The sequence below is a fragment of the Glossina fuscipes genome, unplaced genomic scaffold (genome assembly GCF_014805625.2).
Source record: "Glossina fuscipes isolate IAEA_lab_2018 unplaced genomic scaffold, Yale_Gfus_2 3, whole genome shotgun sequence".
In the NCBI taxonomy this organism is placed as follows: Eukaryota; Metazoa; Arthropoda; class Insecta; order Diptera; family Glossinidae; genus Glossina; species Glossina fuscipes.
In genome coordinates this window covers 2,826,194-2,846,996 of record NW_023998417.1, presented here as the reverse complement: position 1 = coordinate 2,846,996, position 20,803 = coordinate 2,826,194, and the positions used below count along the sequence as shown (strand labels likewise).

The window sequence follows — 20,803 nt, the reverse complement described above, 5'->3', positions numbered from 1 at the left end:
TCCGTATGTCCAATTGCTCGTTTGCTCGTTCGCCCCTTGTTCCCTGGTCCATCTGTCTAATTTTCTTCCTGCCCGGTTACTCATCTGTCCAAGCGTCCGCCTGTCCGGTTATCCATCCCTGGACGCACATTGCCCTCAAATTGGGCAGAAATGCTACAAATTTTCCAAGCAGCCAGATCGACCTACATTGCAACTCTTTTTTATTATTACTTATAAGCTTATATTACAGTCACTGCCCCCGTTCACATTATAGAGAATAAAAGTTTCTTTTTAATCTCTTTAGTCTTTCTGAGATAAAGGCAACGGATGCGTGAATAAAAGATTCGAATACAAGTGAATATAATTTCCGTAGTTGTTTTTGTTTTGTGTGTATGTAAAATGGGTTACTTTAAAACTAAATGAACATCTTTTAACTATAAAATTCACGTAATCGTTTGTATTGTGTTATTACGTTACTAATTACCATTAATCTAAGGTCAGTTGATGATGTAAAAAGCGGCAAATGCACGCATGTGTTTATTCAATTGTGAATATTTTCACTTATTCTTTTAGAAAATTGACATAAAACATATGGTAAAATAATCAACCATTATTTTTTGTCTCGTTTTCTTTCTTTTTTTTTTCTAATTATTAGAAACGTTTTTTTTTTTTTTTCAAAATTTATTTTTAGTTTCTCTTAAATAATAGTAAAATATAAGAAAAAATTGTTTGTTGTTGTTGCGAGTAAAATACAACGATTACTTTTTACGTAATTGAATGCATAAAGATTTTTGCCGTTCTTTGCTTTTTACGTTGACTTCATTGCCCCTCACATCGTTTCATACATATCTCTTTGGTGCAAAAACGATTCCGATTACCATAACATCCTTTGTAGTTGAATTTTTTACATTGGCCTTTATCGTAATACCAGCGCAACTGGGTGGTTGTTTGATCTTTACTGTTGCAAAAGTAACCTTCGTTTCTTGCTGAATAACAATTCCATTGATCTAAATTTGCATACAAAGAATAATAAGAAATAATACCTTGAAAACAAAAAAACAAAAAAAAAAAGAAGGAGTAATTTTTAAATATACGAAAATGTATTTTCACCAAAATTATATATTAAAGGGCTCATCGGCAGGGCAAAAGTGTTCGATCGAAAGGCAAGAAAGAAAAACCACAATTGGAACCTTTGCGTGGGCGGCTTTAATAAAATTGTTTCAGTATTCGTACTCATCCGCTTGACTTGCCGATCTATTGTTCCAAGATTTTGCTTTTGTTGCAATTGCCCCGTCGACGACAGAATCGTACGTTTCTCACTTTACACACACTTGCGACAGAAAACAAAAGGCAAGCAAATTTCTAATTCTATAGCCGAGAATTCGTGATCAAGACCAAAAGCTTGACTCGAAAACCATTGAGAGCTCTTTGTATAGCTCACAGTCTCACATTAAGTCAAAAGGTCGCTTCAACGAAACACTTTTAAACAAACAGAAATACTTTCTGTAATTAACAGCCATAAGTTGCCAGCTCGTACTCATTTGGCGTAAGCGAAAGGTAAAAATTTCAAGAAAAAAATTCTTGAATCATTTTCCACGCGTTCGAAAAGTTTTGAAGCATGCCTTGGTGCCAATAAAAATGTTTTCTTTGGCCTACTAGCCTCGGTTTAATTAACCTTATAATCGGATACTTGTTAGCAGCACAGTTAAAAGGGTTGGACTTATCGATGTGGAATCGTGGAGTGTTAAGCAAGGCCTACTGAAGCTTGACTGTTCATCAGAGAGGATAAGAGGAAATCCAAAGATAATCGAAATGTGCAAAGCACATACCAATAGTTGAGGACTGAGCAAATAACTTAATACCGGGCACATTAAGCTTTCAAGTTATATGTATATCGTTTCGATAGCAAACAGCGCCGTGAGAAGAAAAGAAAGTTTTGTCACTCAATCAGTGAGTCAGTCAGTCTTGCAGTAATGATGCATATACAAGAGGGTGAGCAATTAAGTGGTTCTTTAAAACAATAGGCGGTAATTAGTGGATGTGAAAAACTATCCCATGCATCAGTTTACTTTTCTTTTTTTTAAATCTGAACTGAATAGCAGGTAGGTAGATGGTGGCCGTAATCTAGTCGATGATGACTAAGAAAAAAATATTAAATTTCAATAAGAATTAAAAAAAAAAAAATTATTTCTCTAAAATGAGATGACTGACTGTGTCGAGTAACGGCACGTGGTTCGAGAAGTAACTCTGATAGTGTGTTCGATGTAAAGGTAGGTTTTAATAAACTGTATGCTTACAACGAACATCAAGCACGCGACATAGACATGGTGCACTTGTATACAATGTATGGAGTATTCGATGTGAATTTCTTTTAAAGTAAATGGAAAACATGTCTCCATCACAGGTCTTTGTCACTTTCAGAGAAATTTTATATACGTAAGTATGTTACTCTATAACTTGATCGACAATGGAAATAGGAAAACGAGCAAAAGGAACGAATAAAAGTTGTAACTGTAGAAATGTACCTTTCATCATTACAAGCACACATGCGAATCTTTATAGAAATGCAGCAAAGATTACATACGAAACGAGACAGAGATAAATGGCAATAATGTGTGCCATCAAAGTTCAAACACTTCAAGTAGTCAATACTGCACACATGACAAGTATTTACACGTGAGAAAGAAGGAAGATGACAGAAACACCGAACACTTGTTACCGAAGGCAGCTAAGCTGGTAAGAGTTGTCCTAATTACGGACTTTAATTGAGACTTTTAATGTGAGGTTTCTACAAAATTTAGTAATGAAATGTGTTACGGGATAATTTGCTAGAGCAGGAGATTTGGTTTCTCTCGTATTTTAAGAGGAAATTTTGTAATTGTCGATTTAATATCCAGCGATAGGTACAGCAGCTTGGTAAATATACCAGAGAGGGTAATTAAAGTCGCTTTTGATATACATCTTGAATAGTCTCCACCTCAAGTGAGTTATAGAAATTGCTTTCTTCTCTGCCGATGATGTGTGGTGTAACCACCGTCCTACAGAGTTTGTAGCCAGGCTGTGGAGCTGCTTATCACCGCGAAATGCATTTACTTGCATGCAATTACCGCCTCATCGATGACTTCGGCTGTCAAATACTCTAATTTCGCCGATCGGTTCACTAAAATTTCTGTAAGTCCATCGAAGCTAATTCGTCAAGTGACGATGAGTACGTCCTTCAGCACATTCAATTCCAGCCTTGAAATTTTGCAAGAAAGTTTCGGGAAAAAAAAATCCTTTTTTTTTTTTTTCATAAGTTAGGTATTAGCCTACGTGATTGTTTGACAACAATGTATTCAATTTGAATGAAACTTATGAAATGATTGCGTTGATTATAATGCAATAAATATTTTTTATGAACTCTTTCATTGACAGCAATACCATTCAACAATAGTCGCTTGTCAATTATGAAACTGCAAAACAAATGCTTACTTAATTCCTTGCAATCCGCAGCGGCAGCGGTAGCGGCAGTAATAATCGAAGAGGCAGCAGAAATTTTCCCATCTACGGATGGAGCAAATAAAAGCCATAGAAAAGAACCCACAATACCGTACATCAATAAAATCGATAAAGTCTTAGTCATTGTGGTGTCGTCGTGATAAGCAAAAGAATAACAAAAAAAAAAAAAAAAAAAAAAAAAAAAAAAAAAAAAAAAAAAAAACACAAAAAACAGGATAGAAATGACAATAATTCTATTTTATTACAATATAATGCTTTCAGTGTTAGGTTACGATGCTTTAATTGTGCAAAATTTAGACAAAATATCCATTTTTTTTTTTTTTTTTTTTTTAATTAACTTTTATATATGTAATTTCGTCAATTTTATTATATTTTAAAAATTGCACAAAAACGAGAACGGAACATCGACAAATCCATTAACTATGGGATAGCTTAACTAACTAAAATTGTAGCCAAAAAATGCATTTGCTTTTATACAAATGACAGACAAATTGACTAATTGTCAAATATATATTTGTTCCGTTTGTATTATCTCTCGAAGAAAACAAAATATTTTACTTAAAAAACTTTGTCATTTTTTCCTCTCGCTAATTGCTTTTCGATTTTTTTTTTTTCCACATCCGTTTTGTTTATTCAATAATACAAACTCTTGTCGGTGATGTTCAAAGAAATTTACGAAAAAAAAAGAAGAAGCAAATTTGCATCCATTATTTGATAAAAAGAGAAAAAACTTTTAAGGGGATTATTAAAATTTGAAAATTTTTTTATAAAATTTTCCAACTTAATATCAAACCATTATCTCAAGTGTCTTCTAGGATACTTTGTATGAAATCGAGAAAAAAAAAAGGCCTTTTGTCTTTAAATAATAATTAAAAAATTATAGGGTGCACAGGGTACATAGTCTACAACGAACCGCTTTATACTCCTAGTAATTGTTTCTTCTTGCTTTACGGAATATCTTTTGAAAGAAATGATTTACGATTTTTCGTGAATAGTCATTTAGCTATCGCGGTCATATTAAATGAAAACTTTATGTTGTAAATGAAATTTGCATTGAATGCTTAAGCATCCTATAGCGATACTACGTCAAACTAAATGGTAAGGAGAAAGATTTTGAAACTAACCTCGGCAGTCTAAATAAAGTTTAGAGAGTATAAGCATATCTGCAGCTGAGAGACGGACAGACGAAAGGAGTACCTTAGTAATCAGACCCAGCGAAGATATGATAAAGTTATTATACCCCATAAGTAGACTGTACTCACCCTGTTTGAAATATTTTTTACGGTGTAACGATCACATAGAGTGTTGCGTTAATTGCATGAGTGAACTGGAAAGAAAGTCGCTATAAGATTGTTGTCATTTTAAATGCAAGACATTAACCAAAGTTAGGGTTGACTTGTTAAGACTTTGTTCAGTCAATTTTTAATGAAATATTGTCATTAAAAAATTTTATTGCTTTAATTTTAATTTATGGCGTTGTTTTAAAAGGGTTTTTTTCTATTTAATTAATAGAGTTTTTTTCTTTTTTTTTTGGAATTGAAATCTAAAACAATGATCATAGTGTGGATCTATTCTCTAGAAGCATTTCCACTCTAATCTGCTGAATGCTTAAGGCTCATTTGAATTTTGATGTTAAATTTTTTAATTATTTCATATTGCATGTCCAGAAAGTTTTCCAAAAATGGAGTTGAAATGCCTTCTATTATGTCACGATGCGCCTGGCAGGATCGCAATCAGAAGGAAATCACGTATCTAGGACAGAAAGATGACAACCGAAGGAAATATTTGAGATAGAGATGCGTTACACGAAACGTGAAAATCGTTTCGGAACAGTAGCCGTAGTGTCATCTTTCAGAATTCTTTCTTGAGCTATGAACTGAACCAGAATTTGCATCCAAGAATAAATTTTTTCTTTTAAAAGTTTTTCATAAATAATTGAAAATTAAGTACTGAAAATTATAACTGACTGGGGCCGAATCTTGCTCAAGGACTTCTAATCTTATTACATTAATATCTTCAAATTTGGCTATCCTAAGAATGTTTACTGCAAGGGGACAGATAAACCGGGATGGACTTTTGTCAAATTTGATTTTGATATATATTTTGTATGGTCTCTGAAACTTCGTACTGGGTCCTGCAAACGTTTTCAGAAAATCATTATTCCACCCTTTCATTTTTCTATGGATGAGTATGAATGAAAAGGCCAATGTTATTTTAATTCACTATTTTTTTACGTAATATAATTGAAATAGAAACGTATTATTTGGTATACGGGTACGTATACGTTGTATATTTATTTTACCCCACAACGCATGTCAATCATACGCAATGGCCTTCCATATAAAACAAATTTTGTATGACTGCGATTTTGCATTAAATCTTACCATATGTTAATATAATCGCATATCAGAAATAGTTGCTTGTATATGTATGTAAATGAATTTAAATTCAAAATTGCCATTTACCTTTATTTCCTCTGTATTCCGTAGAAGAGCAAAAAAAAAAAAAAAAAAAAAAGAAGAAGAAAAAGAAAAAACAAACAAACCAACTGTCTATATTTATCTATCTAAATACAATACATATAAACCACAACACTGACCTACAACTTGAAACTGTAACAGCTGTAATCATTTAATTGAATAGCATTGATATTTTACAATAATAACAGTAATTGAGAAAATTATTAAAAAAACACACAAAAGTAAAAAAGCAAGGTCATATATGCACCTGTAGCAAATCTTATTTTAATCCTTCAATGTTTACATTTCTAGTAATGCTTACAATATACGAAAAATATAAAAATTTTGTTTAATGCTTTGTGTTAAGAACAGAAAATATCTTTTCAAAAAAATGCAATACAATGAAGGAAACAACAACAACTGTATACACTTTTTTCTTTTTTTTTACATAATTTAATTTAACATTAAAACTTTCGCAGTGAAACTGAAGCTTTTTATCGCGTTACTCTTAGAAGTTGTGTTATGTGGATTTTAAGAGACTTTCAATTGCCATTTTACCGGAGAAAAGAGAAAATTTCCTAAAGAAAATCAATTTTTCTTCTTTCTCTTAGAGAATTTATTTTTCGCATCTCTTTAATAGATTCCCTTAATTTTCTCTAAATTTAAATATTCACATCAAGTATTTCTTCGGCAAGACTGACAACGTTTTGTTGTCAACTTAGGTGGCACGTGCGTTTCAAACGCGTATACGCACACTTGTAATAGAAACAATAAAACGAATGCCATTTTTGAAAGCAAGCAAAAAGAACAGGACATAATTGAAAAAAGAAATGAACTAATAAAGAAATCTATGGTTAACCACTACTTCGAATTCCCCAATATTCTTACTACTAAATATAGTAAATCTATGGTGGAAGTGCATATGTAACGTTTGATATAAGTGCGTAGCTAACATGAAAATTTATGCAAAATTTTCCATGTTCAAGATGCATATGTTAAGCTCATCATATATTTGTAATAAGAAAAAATGCAAAACATTAAAATTTTTCATCAATTTGATGAATGAAAACAACGATATTTACGTGCGAAATAATGCCTTTGAAGCGTTGCCTAGCGGATTGAGAAATATTTTAATTGCATTCCTTTGTAGTTTGTGTACTAAGTGCAGTCATTGCTGCCTATTTGTAAGGGTAAAATTATGTTAAACAGTCACTTTTACATAGCATGTTACGCTTGCAGAATTCAAAGGGTTACTTACAAGTAAAGTACGTGTTATAAGTTCGTTTATTAGTGGGATAGGCTTATTCGTTAATAGGTTGTCTCATCTCATGCTTAAATATCTTTTCGTTTCTTTTAGGTAAGACCTAAGTATGATATAATGTGACTTGAACTACTTGGATTCAATGATTAGCAAGCGTAGATTGTTGATGGAATATTCGCTATTTTTCAGGATTGTTTTACTGCTTTAATAGTTGCTGGAATTTTCATGGGCAGATTGCTCTCAGAATGTTCGATTCGTTTTCCTATATCTTATATATATAGCTTTTCTTATCCGACTAAGAGATTTCAGTTGATGAAAACTGAATGGCAGGCTTCTAGATAAAAATGCGATACAGATTAAATTGATATTGGTCAGAGGAGAAGTGTTGATGAGAGCAAAGAAAAAAAAACCTTATTCAAGGACTAATTAATTTCACCCAGAAGACTAGGCTAAATTATTAATAAGATCGGTAGACTCGTTTGATAGAAATCATTACCACCTTGTTAGAAATGAATCCAGGCTAATGGTCGGAATTTTCAAGGACTTTTGCGCATAGAGTTTTATTTCGATTAATTTTGAACTTTGGGTGAGAAAATATGCAAAGAAATCAGTTTTGTTTTTTGAAAATTCAAAAGCACTTCCTTAGCCGCCTCAGCAACAATAAGTCGTTAAAATTTTATTTATTACTAAGAAACGCTGAATAACAAGCAAGCGCTGCATAACAATAGCTTCTATTTTTGTACGCGAATCATAGATAAATTTCAAAAATGACAATAAAAAGCTTTCATTAATAAATTTAAGGCAAGCGCAGTTTTGAATTTTGAAAAGAAATTCTAAAGTCAGTCAAATGGACTTTAAATTTGCTTCCTTTAGAATGTTTGTTTTAAAAAATATTTACAATTGCGTCATAAATGAAATTAATTTGTTTAATGAATTTTGTAAAAGTGTAAATTAAACTTTTTGTTAAAAGGAAACGTTCACGTCGTCAATGTTCCCCTTCAACGAGTAAGGCAACTTAATATTTTACTTCAATTTATGCAGATGTCATTAATGAATCGAATCTGTCATATATTATTTACATAAACTTATTATTAAAATGTTGTTTGAGTAATTTAGTTACCGTTAAATAAATATCATATTTATTAACAAGTGAGGAAAAATGCTAAAGTAAAATATGTTAAATGATCCAAAACGCAAACGGAAATTTAATGGTAAATAGCTTTTGGTTTATATTGTATATGTAATATGTTTAAAGGACTTCCGTAAGATAAAATTACACACACACACATACACAGGCACACACACATTAAATTATTGCTAATAAATGGAATTTCTGAAAGAAAAACTATTTGTTATCTTTTCCCCCGGAAAGGAATCCGTTTAACTGTCTTAACCATAGAAAGAATTCTTCTTTGCCTCGTTTCCCCTTTTTCTTACAATTTCTACTTTTATAGATTATTTACAAAAAAAAAAAAGAAGAAAAAATAAAAGAAAATGCAAAAAAAAAAAAATAAATAAAAAATAAAACAAAAGAAGAAGAAATTTACCACTTTCTGCCAGTCACTCTCTGTTACCGGATCCCAATGTCTTTACCATTCTTTCTCTGTTCCTCTTCGTTTTGTTTTTAAGTCTTTCCTTTTCCATTTGCTTTACTATTCTCGGTTTCGTTAGTTTCATTATTGAATATGTGTATAGGTGTGTATGTGTATGTGTATTTCATACATACGTTTCATTCATTATATATAAATGTTTGTGATGTTTGTACATGTCCTTGTTGTGCTTGTGTGGATATTATAGAACAATGACTTGATATTTATTTTTTTCTGATGATAGGGATTTAACTATTTGTTGCTGTTGTTGGTTGTAGGTTTCATTCAGTGTATATTTTGCATCATTTTATTTCTCGTTGAAAATACCATGTAATGACAAAAACAACAAAAAACGAGAAAAGATTTTTTCAAGAAGTGTTCAACGTTAAAATTTTTATGCATATCTTTAAATTTTATTCTTCTCATATATTTTGCTTTTTTTTCCTTCCTTCCTGTTCATTGTAGTGACGTCATGTGATTTTCATAAATTTCTATGTGAAATTTAAGTTCATGACCGCTCTTTAATTCCCACTTAGCTTTAAATAAAAAAAAAAAAAAAAAAAAAAAATATTGGATTATCACAAAGTTAGTTGAGAAAAACAAAGAGTAATCATGTTGAAATGTCTTGCTAGCATAATAGCTGTACGTTGCCCGTTACAACTGCCGTGGAGTTTAATAACTTTTCGATACATCAAGTGGAATTAAATTCACTCAGCTGACACTATAACGAAGTATTTTAATGTATTTCTTTTCATACCCTACCACCTCTTGTGGTACGAGGTCTATTAAGTTAGTGCGGATGTATGTAACACGGAGAAAGACTTAAGTTAGATCCGCTTTTTATTATACAAATGGATTCGGTAGCATTTTCTAAATGGATCTAAGCCTTTTGCCGTCCGTCACATATTTGCCCATGTATTCTTGTGATCACGCTGCAGGTCATAATTTTTGAGATATTTTGATGAAATTTGGTACACAGGCGCACTTTCGCCCAAACACGAACTGTATTGAAAACGATTCGGATCACTCCGCTTTTTCGACCATTCCCCCACGTAACGCTCTATTCTGAAAAGTCGTTATATGGAAAAAAATTGAAATACTAACAATTACTCGGCAAAAGTAGCTAAGTAGTAATATTTCGGGTGTGAAAACTAATAAGAATTTTCACAAGAATTGATCCTTTGTAGAACAGAAAAGTGTAAGTTTCAATAAGTGGCGATGAAAATTGACGAACATTTCAAACAAAAATAAGAATTGTGTTAAACGATGTGATGTAGGGTATTTAATGGTCGGCCTTGCCCGACTATAATGCTCGATAGAAGTATTGTTCGTGTACTTTCTGGAATAAAAACAAGGAAGGTAGCGCGCTACGGCTCGCAATGAAACTTGGATTTTGGCAATGTGTCTTCTAAGAATAATCATTTGGCGATGTAATCAGTTATTAGTCCTCACACATCCATCGCTGTAAGTTGAAACTTGTGTCTTCATTTCAAAAAAGTATTTGTAGTGAACTTGAGTTAACTTTTATCTACTTATTGTATACATTACGCCTGCTCTGTACACCTCATGTCCTCACGTTCTTACTCACAATTTTTGCTTCTTTCGAGGCAAAGTTCTTAAAGGTAGCTCCGACTTTTCTCTTCGACTTTTCTCTAAACCCTCGTTGTCCTCTTATATGTTTAAAAAATTCCAAATTTTTTCCTAAAATCCATTCCGATCCACTGCAGCTCACAGTTTCCGAGTTTGAGCCATAAATACTGTTCCTTAATATTTATTTTTTTGATTTTGATAAATAGAAATTTTAACTGCGTTTAATGTTTTTAAGGCATCTAGCGACCATAAAAGTCTTGGATAACCATTTCCCTTTTTTGGCTTGATACTTTGGACCTTCCAGAACATGTGGAAAACAATTCATTCATTCAAATATTTTCTTGAAATTTCACGAGTCTTCCGGAAGAGACGATTTGCGTACCATGAACACTTGCTGGGAACCTATAGCCTGATATTTAACCTGTTGATGTCCTGATGATGATCTTAAGAAAAAGGAAAAGGATTTTTTTGATAAGCTTATTTAAAGATTTTTTTATTAATAAAAGTATGGGCATTAAACAAAAATTTTATATTTTCCAAAAATACCACATTTTAGCTCTTTTATCGTGGAGCTTTTTTAATTGAAGACGCATTACGAGGACAGCTCCAGTGTTGATATTTTTTAATATATTTTTAAAGTAATTTTTTTCTGAAAAAAAACAAACTGTTTTTTTTTTTAAAGTTGTTACAGTGGCCTGAGGCCTTGAACAAAAAGAAGAAAAATTTTAGTTTTTTCTTCGGAAGATTTGAAGTCAACGACACACCGGTAAATGAATGATAGCAAATAAGCTAAGTTTGTAAGTCATTGCTGGGACATTATAAAATAAGTGAAAATTTCCAAAAACTCTACAATTTCATCCTTAAACTATAAACTCACATATAAGACAGACAGCTATTGTCTACACGATTCATCTGTTCATCCGCACGATTGAACAGCTTAACAGTACTGTTTGGCGTTTAATACCAATACATTAAACGCCAAACGTTACTTGATTACGCAATGTTCAGTTGTTGTTTTCATTGACAAGACTCCAACGTGCTAAAGAAGTTGACATTTTTGATTTATAAAATGCGAGGACGGTGTAGTAATCCTTTATCAACGTTTGACAGACAGGTCACTTAATATTTATCACAGCGTTAATAAAACTTTTTCATTTAGGAAAAAGCAAAAGAAAAAAAAAAACAAGGAAAGGTTAAAAAAAAATGTGTGAAAAATTTTTGGAAAATTTTAAATTAAATTTAATAAAATAATGTTAAAAGTTTTTATTATTATAACAGCGGCGGTAAAAGGAGAATTTCGAAAAGTTATGATAACGAACGAAAGGGATTCTTTCCTGCAAACAATGTGTTGTGTTCTTTCTCCCTGACGAGTATTCATTGAAAACAAAAAAAAAAAAAAAATAGAGAAAAAACTATATTAATAATGAAACGAAAATAAAAGCGAAAAATACATGAAATCCCTCAAGTTATCAAGGAAACGTTGAAGAAAAATTTTTACAGACATTAAAACAGAAGGCAACTAAAAAACAAAACAAATACGTAAAAAAAAAAAATAAAATACATAAATAAATAAGTAAAAAAAAATGAAAAAAGTGAGAAACTCCACCTAATCCTACCATTCATTCACTATTGGGGAAGTTCTTCTTGATATTTTATTTTCTCCAGAGAGAACATCGACTTAAATGGGAAAAATTTACCCCAAGCATAGTTAAATCAAAATAAAGTAAATTTTCTTTTTTTTTTTTTTGTTTTTTGAACACCAAACGAAAATTACATAAAAATATATCGCAAGTCAAAGGTGACCCTAACGTAAAGAATGCACGTAATCTTGAAGCATTTAAGGAGAAGAAAATTGATTTTTTCTTATACTCAACACCCGAGATTGGCAGTGTGTTCTTTTTTGTATATGTTAGGTATACGATTTCACCTGCAGTTCCATTAAATATCTAAGAAAGACCTTTATCAGCCTGCCTGCAGCTGAACCTCGTCAATTTTTTATACGTTCACTTTCCTATACATGTCTGCACTCAATAGCATATATGTCCCGCCTGGCGTCTATTTCTTATTGCTTTGAACTAATTGCCTTTTCACCCATGGTTCGTAATGCTTATTAGGCCTACCCGATTGCCATTTGTAGGTTTCTAACCCTGTTCGTGTATTCATCTCTTTAAGTTTCTATGTCTTTTGTGGTCACGTCTGACCATTTATCGGTCCGATCGTTTCTGATCGATTTGTCTTCATTCTTCTTGATAAGCTAAAAAAAGAATTAAATGTCACAACTGATAGTCCGAGACTGCAACTATATATACAAAAAAAAAACTAATATTAGCGTTGCGAATGCGACAAGTCTAGAAAATTGGCAGCAAAGTGAAAAAGTCTTTTTGATTTGCTTAGAATCCATGTATTTTATCTCTGGCATGACAAGTTTCTGTGGCGTATCAAGTAATCATATTAATCCGTTGGTATCGCAATAGGCACAGAAATAATGTGATTGTCACTGGAAGCATTGTGCACGACAACGGCATGTAAAAAGATTCATAAATTCTTTTGTCATGACACATCAACGAATGGAATTAAGAAGAAGTGATCTACGATTGGTCACAGACTTGTGCAGGGGTCATAATTCATCTGCGAAATATGTGGATATGTCTAACACCGATTAACCTAAATTTTGCCTAAAGCCGAGTGTGACGTCCCATCATATTCTAAATGAATGGTAGGCCGCCATATGCAGAATCAGACGCCATGTGTTTTTCAAGCATTTTATAACGCCATACCCGGTATGGTGCTCCGAACCAAAAGAAGTCTAAAACTAGCGGGCTAAGGGCACGGGCGAGTACAAAAGTATTTTTTAGGTTGCGAGACGGATTGTCCACGCAATTAATAATAATGCCATTGGCGTACCTTCCAAAGCCGAAATCACTTTTACAATCAATGTAGTGCAAAATAAAACATTTAATAGGTATTTCCGGTTACTACAGAGAAAAAAGGAAGTAATTATTATTTCAAATATATTTTTGTCGCCTATTAGCGTTTAGCTGATCTCTACATGTTTCACATCTCATATAAGTGCTTTTTATTGATTGCTATATGAACTTTACAGGACTTGTCCTGCCTATTAATTTTGTTCTTAAAATGGTGGGTAACTAAAATTCGTTTTCAGGCAAACACTTTTTTATTTCTTTATTTTATCCCAAAGCTACATACGACTACTGACTTCTACATTAAGGAGCGTATCTTATAAATAAAGTAAACAAATTTTCATAATTTCATGTTATTCTGTATATGTGTGTAAGCAAAAGGTTATTCGTTATGGAAAAGGGAAGCATGTGTCGTAATGTTTGAAAAAACATTTGACCGGAAGAACGAATGTATGTTTATCATGTTTGTCGGCAAATGTTTTTTTTATGTTTTTTTTTTTTCGCTACGTGCGCATTATATTTAATTTTTGGTTACACAAAAGTCACAGAGTATACAGAGACAAAGAAATCATTTCGCTCCTCTTCTTCGGTATAATTACATTTTATTTAAGCGTAAGTTTAAGTGAAAGAGATAATTATTTTGTAATTAATATTTCAATTTTACAAATTTTTTTATTTAGGAAAGGTGTCATAAATGCTATAGGGATTCCGAAACGAAAAGCATCTACGTTCAGTTAAGCGAAGACGAAACTTGATGGAAACTGTACATTTAAGGGTCCTAGGTAAAGCAATAGGCATAATTTCTTAGATTTTGAAGTAAGCAAAACTGGGAAGAAAATGCTTCGAAGCAAATTATCAAAAGCGAAGGTAAGATAAAACGCAAGCGTAAAAGTATACTGTAACGTTATTGGTCGTTGCAATGTAGTCGATATTTTAAATTATGCGACGGAGAGATTGTTCGCTCGTACACGAACGCCTAAATCGATTCAGAATTTGAGACTGATTAAGAACATATATATATATACTTTATAGGTTTCCCGATCCTGAAAAAGTTTTGATTAATGATTTTCAGTTCATTTACATATTTCAAAAAAATGTGCGGTTCATCACAGCCATATTCCGGGTCAGTTTATCAATCAGTTCGTCCATTATTGTTTTTGAATATTCAAAAGCAAAATATTTGCGAGGTAATCAGTGTCGAGGCGCAAGGTCTAAAAGTGATACTTCCTACGGGGAATATATCGAGACTAACCTGAAACGCATTTAACATAAAATTCTTTAAGAGCATTAACATACATAGCATAGTGGAAGTGACCGCCATTTCAATTAATTCTTAAATTGTCTCGCTAAATGCGAACTTGTTCTAAAAGCTCACTCCTCTACGCTTGACAATAATACAAGGAACAACAATGAAAATAAATCCGTCTTGAGCAGCCACCGTAGCACCCATTCTGTATCGGTCTCTATATATATATATATGTTTGATAGCCTTGTAACTGTGGAGATTTTTTCGTTCGATTTATATCATATATATTTTATATAATCTGCTCAGAGCGTATTACAATTGATTATAAAAAGTAAAATAAATATTTACTTACCTTGTTTTGGAAAAACAGACGTTTGGATCGATTTAAGATATTTTCGAATTTGGTACTGAAATTTAAAGAAGAAAAAACTTGAATTAAATTTTAAGTTTCAGACAAAATTTTAACCTAACAGTTCAAGGAGGAAGGAGTAGTTATCGTTTTTTTAATATCGAACTAGTTTTCCTTTCTTTTTTTTATTATAACCAATCACTCAGAACTAGTCTGTTATACGTGGAATACAATTACGGTCACAAAGAAGTGAGGCTTTCCTCACTTCCTCCTATCCTCACAAAAGATGGGCGAGTGTGCCAAGAATCGAGAGCTATTACGCCTTCACCGACTCAGTATTGATAGCAAGCAAGCTCCGCCGCATTAAACCTACGAACGCTGTAGGAGAAAGGCTTCGGAAACCAAGAGGCATTTTTTACGCAAATGGTCAGATGTTGTTAAAAGCAGTTTTCTTTTATTTCAGATAAACTGTAGGCTGTGATCTGTAGGCTGTTATGTAATCATTCAATGTAAATTGGATTATATCAAGATCGTACTATAATAATAGCAAATATTATACCGTGTAATATCGAAACCATGATTTACATATACCGTGTTGTACGAGGGACGGTTGTATTTATCAAAAAGATGGAAAAACATTTGTTTTATTATAGTATTAGAAATGGGTTTTTGTTGTTGTTTTTGTTTTTTAATACTACAAGTGTGCGAAATTATTTAGTTGAGAGTGGTTTTGTTATATGTAAATCTATTGTTTTTTTTTTCCATTTGTTGTTAAAGTCAATTACTTTACGTTAATGTTAATCATATTTTTCCCACAAATTTTTGTTGCTCTGAAGCGATATTAGGTGAAAATATTTTATATTTTCACCTATGAAAAGCGATAAAAATGATGAGTTTTATCTTTACAATAGTAATGAAGTTAGTTATGCACGCACCATAATGCTACTGCTAAGGATGAGTAAGCATTTGATGGTTTAAAGGAGAATCCTCCGATGAAATGGGGTAACTAAATCTTTGTATTGTTAAACTCTCTATTGTTGTCTATGCTGTGTGCACATAGGGGAGAAGGGTTGTTAGTTATGTGCGCACAACAATACAAAGCTTTTAAGGTATGTGATTTCGTGTTATGCACATTGTTATGTGGTAGAGTTTTCATTTTTCAATTTTCACTTTTCATTTTTCGCTTTTCTCATTTGGATTATATATCTTTCGTTTCAGTTATCCATTGTGTGCTTTTGTTTGCAAGAAAAGTATGATTTTATGCTTTAATGGACAGTTTGCATATCATTGAAGATACAATGTGCGGCGATGGTAATAATAATAATAATAATAATAATAATAATAATAATGCCAAGAACAATAACAACTTTTCTTTTTCCTTTCCTTCGTTTTTTCTTACTTTTCTTCTTTTTCTTTTTTTTGGTTAACGAAAAGCTTAAATATATGTTTAGTATGAACCGGAGTTTTTTGGGGGATTTTATTTATTCACACTTCTTTTGTTCTTTGTTCTTCATTTTCTTCTTCTTTTTAATTAAAATAACACTCAAAGGATTTAAATATTAATGAAATTATTAATTGATGAATTTAGTCCGAAACCGGACCCCTTTCGTTTAATGCATATTTCTTTTAAAATAATTATTTTTATGTAAATTCTGTGCGGGACCATTTGATGTATTTTATAAAATGTGAATGGAACATGGAATGTTTATTATTTATCAACAGTGTCCCTCCATGAATTCATAAATTCATGGATAAAATTTCACAAACAAATTTATGTTTTCCCTTTTTCTTGTTGGTTTTGCCTTTTTCTTCTTCTTTTTGTTCTTGGAATATTCTCTGACCTCGATGGAGCTGTGTAAAATATATGTATATGAAGAAACTGCCTTTTCTATGTTTAGGCGAAGCTATTAGTTATGAAAATAGTAATGAGTAAGAAGAAAAACAAGGAAATAACAAAAACCGAGATCATCAAGAAATATTTGAGAGTCTTCATGTTGGCTGAAGGACTTGGTTAACTGGGTAAAGTAATTTACAATGCCGTTGTTAATTCGCTCATTCAATTGGCTTAGCGATTACCTACCTAAGTCAATCAAGCTTTGAAAGGCAAGAAAAGTAGAACAATATACTTTAACATGCTACTTACAACAACAATGTTGACAGACCAAAATTTCTTTAAAGCATTCCTATATCGTTTATACAAAAAAAAAAAAAAGAGTCAAATATTAATTTTCGCTTTAGGAAGGAAATCAGGCAGAAGAGGCTAATGAAGCGGAATAATAACGACCTTAAGCAGTGCTAAAGGCTTCAGAACACCATAATCAGGCTAGAAAAAGCGGTTACTTTGCAATGTAAAACCAAAGTAAATCTAATGCTTCTTCCTTCGACTTTTTGGAAATCTTGTTTTTAGGAAAAATAATTTTTATTTGAATCTATCTCCCTTGCGTGATTTGAATCGTGGAGTTATATCCTATATAAATTTTGTCTTTCTTTTAAATGTCATACGCCCAGGTTTTCTTTTTTAATAATAATTTGATATAAAAAGCAAATGCTCAAAATATGGATCTAACAGGTGAATTTTTGATGGTTCACCGTATACAAGGGTTGTCATGAAGAATACTGATTTATCAGGGAATACAATGTAATAGATTGTAATAGATTGTGACGAACATTCTGTGGTGAAGAATAATAATGTCGTTGACAAGAAAATTAATTTCGTTAAACCGTTAAGACCTTAGGTCCTTTTCTTACAAAAAAAATTCCTAGGGAATGTATGACGACTTTACATGGAAATAAAGTACAATATATTTTTTATTTATTTATTTTTTTTTTATCATGAAAATGATTAAGAGAAATTCCTTTACTCGAAGTGATATATTTTTACTTCTGTTTCATATGCTAATGCCTGCCGGTACATTTAAAAACTTGAAAATGCTGCATTGTTTAGGTGTAAAAATTCTCTCGCGAAAATGAATTGAATGTTTAAGCTTTCGTTAAAGTATTAATTTACAAATAATATACTGCGTGGAGATGACGTCCACAACAACGAACATAATCATCAATTGTTAGTAGTGACCATGATCTGCCTCTGACATCACCACTTTTCCACTCTCACGTGCTCGACAAACATAGCAAGCAAGCAAGCATATGCACGTATAAATCGATACATATATACGTAGATACTGGTCTCTTCTTTTCCTTTCCATTACTTAATGTACACAGAAAGCGTGACTGTAAACGAAGCACTAGCTGTCAACGAAAGAATTAAAATGAACAAACATTAAAAATCCAATTGCCATTTAATGGAAGGAACTGCAAGCAAGAGTGGTAATAATGGTAGTGATGGTAAAAATTCCACTTTTCCTCGTATGGTTGGCATTATGAGATTGTATTGGTAAAACCCGTTGTCGCTTTAAAAGCTTCTCTCTTTATAATGTAATTCTTTTTCTGCTTTCGTTTTATTCGCTTTGCAATTTTGTATTTAGCAATTATTTTTTGTGGCAATGGCAGGGAAAACACGTACACGAACACACACACACACACACACACACACACACACATGCAAAAGCCTATTAATATATTATGCCAAGAGAAATATCGTAGAGAAGAAATAGAAGCAATGTAGAAAAAAAAAACAAAAACAAAACCAAAAAAAAAAAAAAACACCAAAAGAAAACTCATAGCAAGAACAAAAATATCTTTAATGCTCAAACTGAGATATTTGTTTATTATCCTTTCATTTCATTTCGTCATGCTGGCACGTAGGTTTGTTCATATGCACGAGCCTGGTTGGTTGCATGAGTGCGAATAGTAAATGTCTTTGCTTTCTTCTTTTCCAAGCCACGTGTTGAGTTCATTTTAAATTACGTAGTAAGTTTCTCTCATCCGACACCAGAAGAAATGAAGGGATGGATAGTTTTTTTTTTAATTATATATATATATATATATGAGTATGCCTGACTAAAACTATAAGCTTTCAATAATCTTGAAAAGTTTAAAGATGCATTGCGTTCGTTCTTGGCAAAAACACACTGTGGTTACGGTGTACACAGTTCATTATAGAATTCTGCATTAAATCATTCATTGTCTTCCCGATTACCTCAGTTGAAAGGAATTCCGTGTACGTTATCGCATACCTGGCACATTCGAAAAATGGAAGAAAAATATGAAACGTTCTGCAAAGCTTTAGGGGGTTGAGAAAAGAGAAGCTTCGTAATATTTATCGTTTAACAACACGAAGACTTCGGGCTTTATGCGCAGATCATGCTCTACATAATCATTGATTTGAGCGTACTATACATTAAGCTGTAGAGAAACTTTGAATAAATTAAATCTAGAAGAAAAATATTAAAGCCTACACATAATCGAAGAAGCACACGTGCAACCGAAAATATCGTTGCTGTTGGGGAAAGTGCTGAAGAAAATCTGAATTTATTGCCTACACGGTCCGCACAGCATTTAAGCTTATCTTACGGCAGGTAGTATGGTGCATTATTGTATTTGTTACTTGCATGACCACATCTACAGACTTCATCTAAAACAAGAATTGAATCCCTCTTGCAATGCTTGTTGTGAGTTAATAATAACAAGAAGTACTAATTATGACTATGTCTTTCGTTTTACTTGCTGCAGGCTTTAAGCAATGAATCTTAAAATGAATTTTGGTTGTCATTCCTCGAATAGTTAATAAAGCCTACGAAATTTGTCTTTGCTAAGCTCAAAGAAAGTTCCAAAATTTAGAAATCTTAGATGTTCGCAGGATATTAGTATTAAGTTATTTTCAGGTACATTTTTCTTAGCGTGTTAAGCTTAATATGTATATGTGTACCTCGCACTTTGACCATGTTCTGCTGTAACAGTAACTTACAGTTTTTATACCCTATACTATTGGAGCAATTTTTTGAACCAGTTCTCTTACATAATCATTCTTACAGTTATGGAAGCTTTATATGGTAAAGAGATCGTTATTTCGAATGTTTCGTGGTGAAAATTGTTTCATAATAATAAATTGACAAAGAAATCTACCTTAAAGAATTTGGACCAAATAGGTCAATTTTTTCGATACTATCGCATATAAGGATTCCGATGAAACGTAAGCCCTTATATGGCAAAAAGGCTTAATTATTCATTTTTTTTTGTGATGAAAATTTGTTTATAATAGAAATTAAATAAAAAAATTAAGTGAACCTAATTAGAACCACACAAGTCTATTTCCTGCCTCCACACCATATAAGACGTCCCATGTGTATTTTTTGATGAAAATTGAATCGTAGTAGCGTTTCAGCAGTAGTGGTTTAGGTGCACAACGGACTAATTTTTTTTTTTTTTTTGACCTTAACATATACAGGCGCTATCACGAAATATAGGGAGAGAAAATTGAACCTTCAAATATGGGTGCTTTTCGGACAATTATCGCTTTGCTGTGCACTTTTTGGCGCACTTTATGGCCAAAACAAGCGAATAACTATGCTAAGCGAAGTGGTATAGGGTACGTAATAATTAGTGTTGCCCAACTATAATGCTCTTATTTATTGAGTTCATCATAGTTTTTATATAGAAGTGATCATTTCGGAAACATCCTCTCTCCCCCTTTAATGTAATACAAAGCTGATGGCCAGAAAGAAATGAGAAGAGAAAAATAGATGGGAAAATGGCGATCGCAGCCTAATGGATGTGCGTCCAAACGACTTTACGAACTGAGTGGTGAGAAAGTAAACTCTACCGTCGATGAGTTTTGAACACTTGGCGGCGTATACATAAGCAATGTTCTTACTTATGTCGTGTTAGAAATGATACTGAAAACATTTTTACTATCTCCCTAAGAAGTCTGTCTATTCTTTAGTTTCGAAATGTTTTGAAAAATTATTGAAAGGAAAAAAATGAAGTGATTAGAAAAACAAAAAAAAAAAAAAAA

General features: G+C 32.2%; 1 protein-coding gene across 2 annotated transcripts; it reads right to left on the bottom strand.

The window, feature by feature from the left end:
• Nucleotides 1-673: 673 nt before the first annotated feature.
• Nucleotides 674-3,645, bottom strand: LOC119635145 (kunitz-type serine protease inhibitor BmKTT-2). 2 transcript variants are annotated; one of them, XM_038029742.1, is made up of 2 exons: nucleotides 3,451-3,645; nucleotides 674-1,022 (listed from the first exon to the last, which is right to left on the bottom strand). In XM_038029742.1, the coding sequence occupies exons 1-2, from the start codon at nucleotides 3,599-3,601 to the stop codon at nucleotides 799-801; spliced, it is 375 nt and encodes a 124-aa protein (XP_037885670.1). In that variant the 5' UTR covers nucleotides 3,602-3,645; the 3' UTR covers nucleotides 674-798. The 2 variants fall into 2 exon arrangements, with proteins under 2 accessions (XP_037885670.1, XP_037885671.1); XM_038029743.1 differs by having other exon boundaries at nucleotides 674-986.
• Between the last annotated feature and the right edge of the window lie 17,158 nt (nucleotides 3,646-20,803).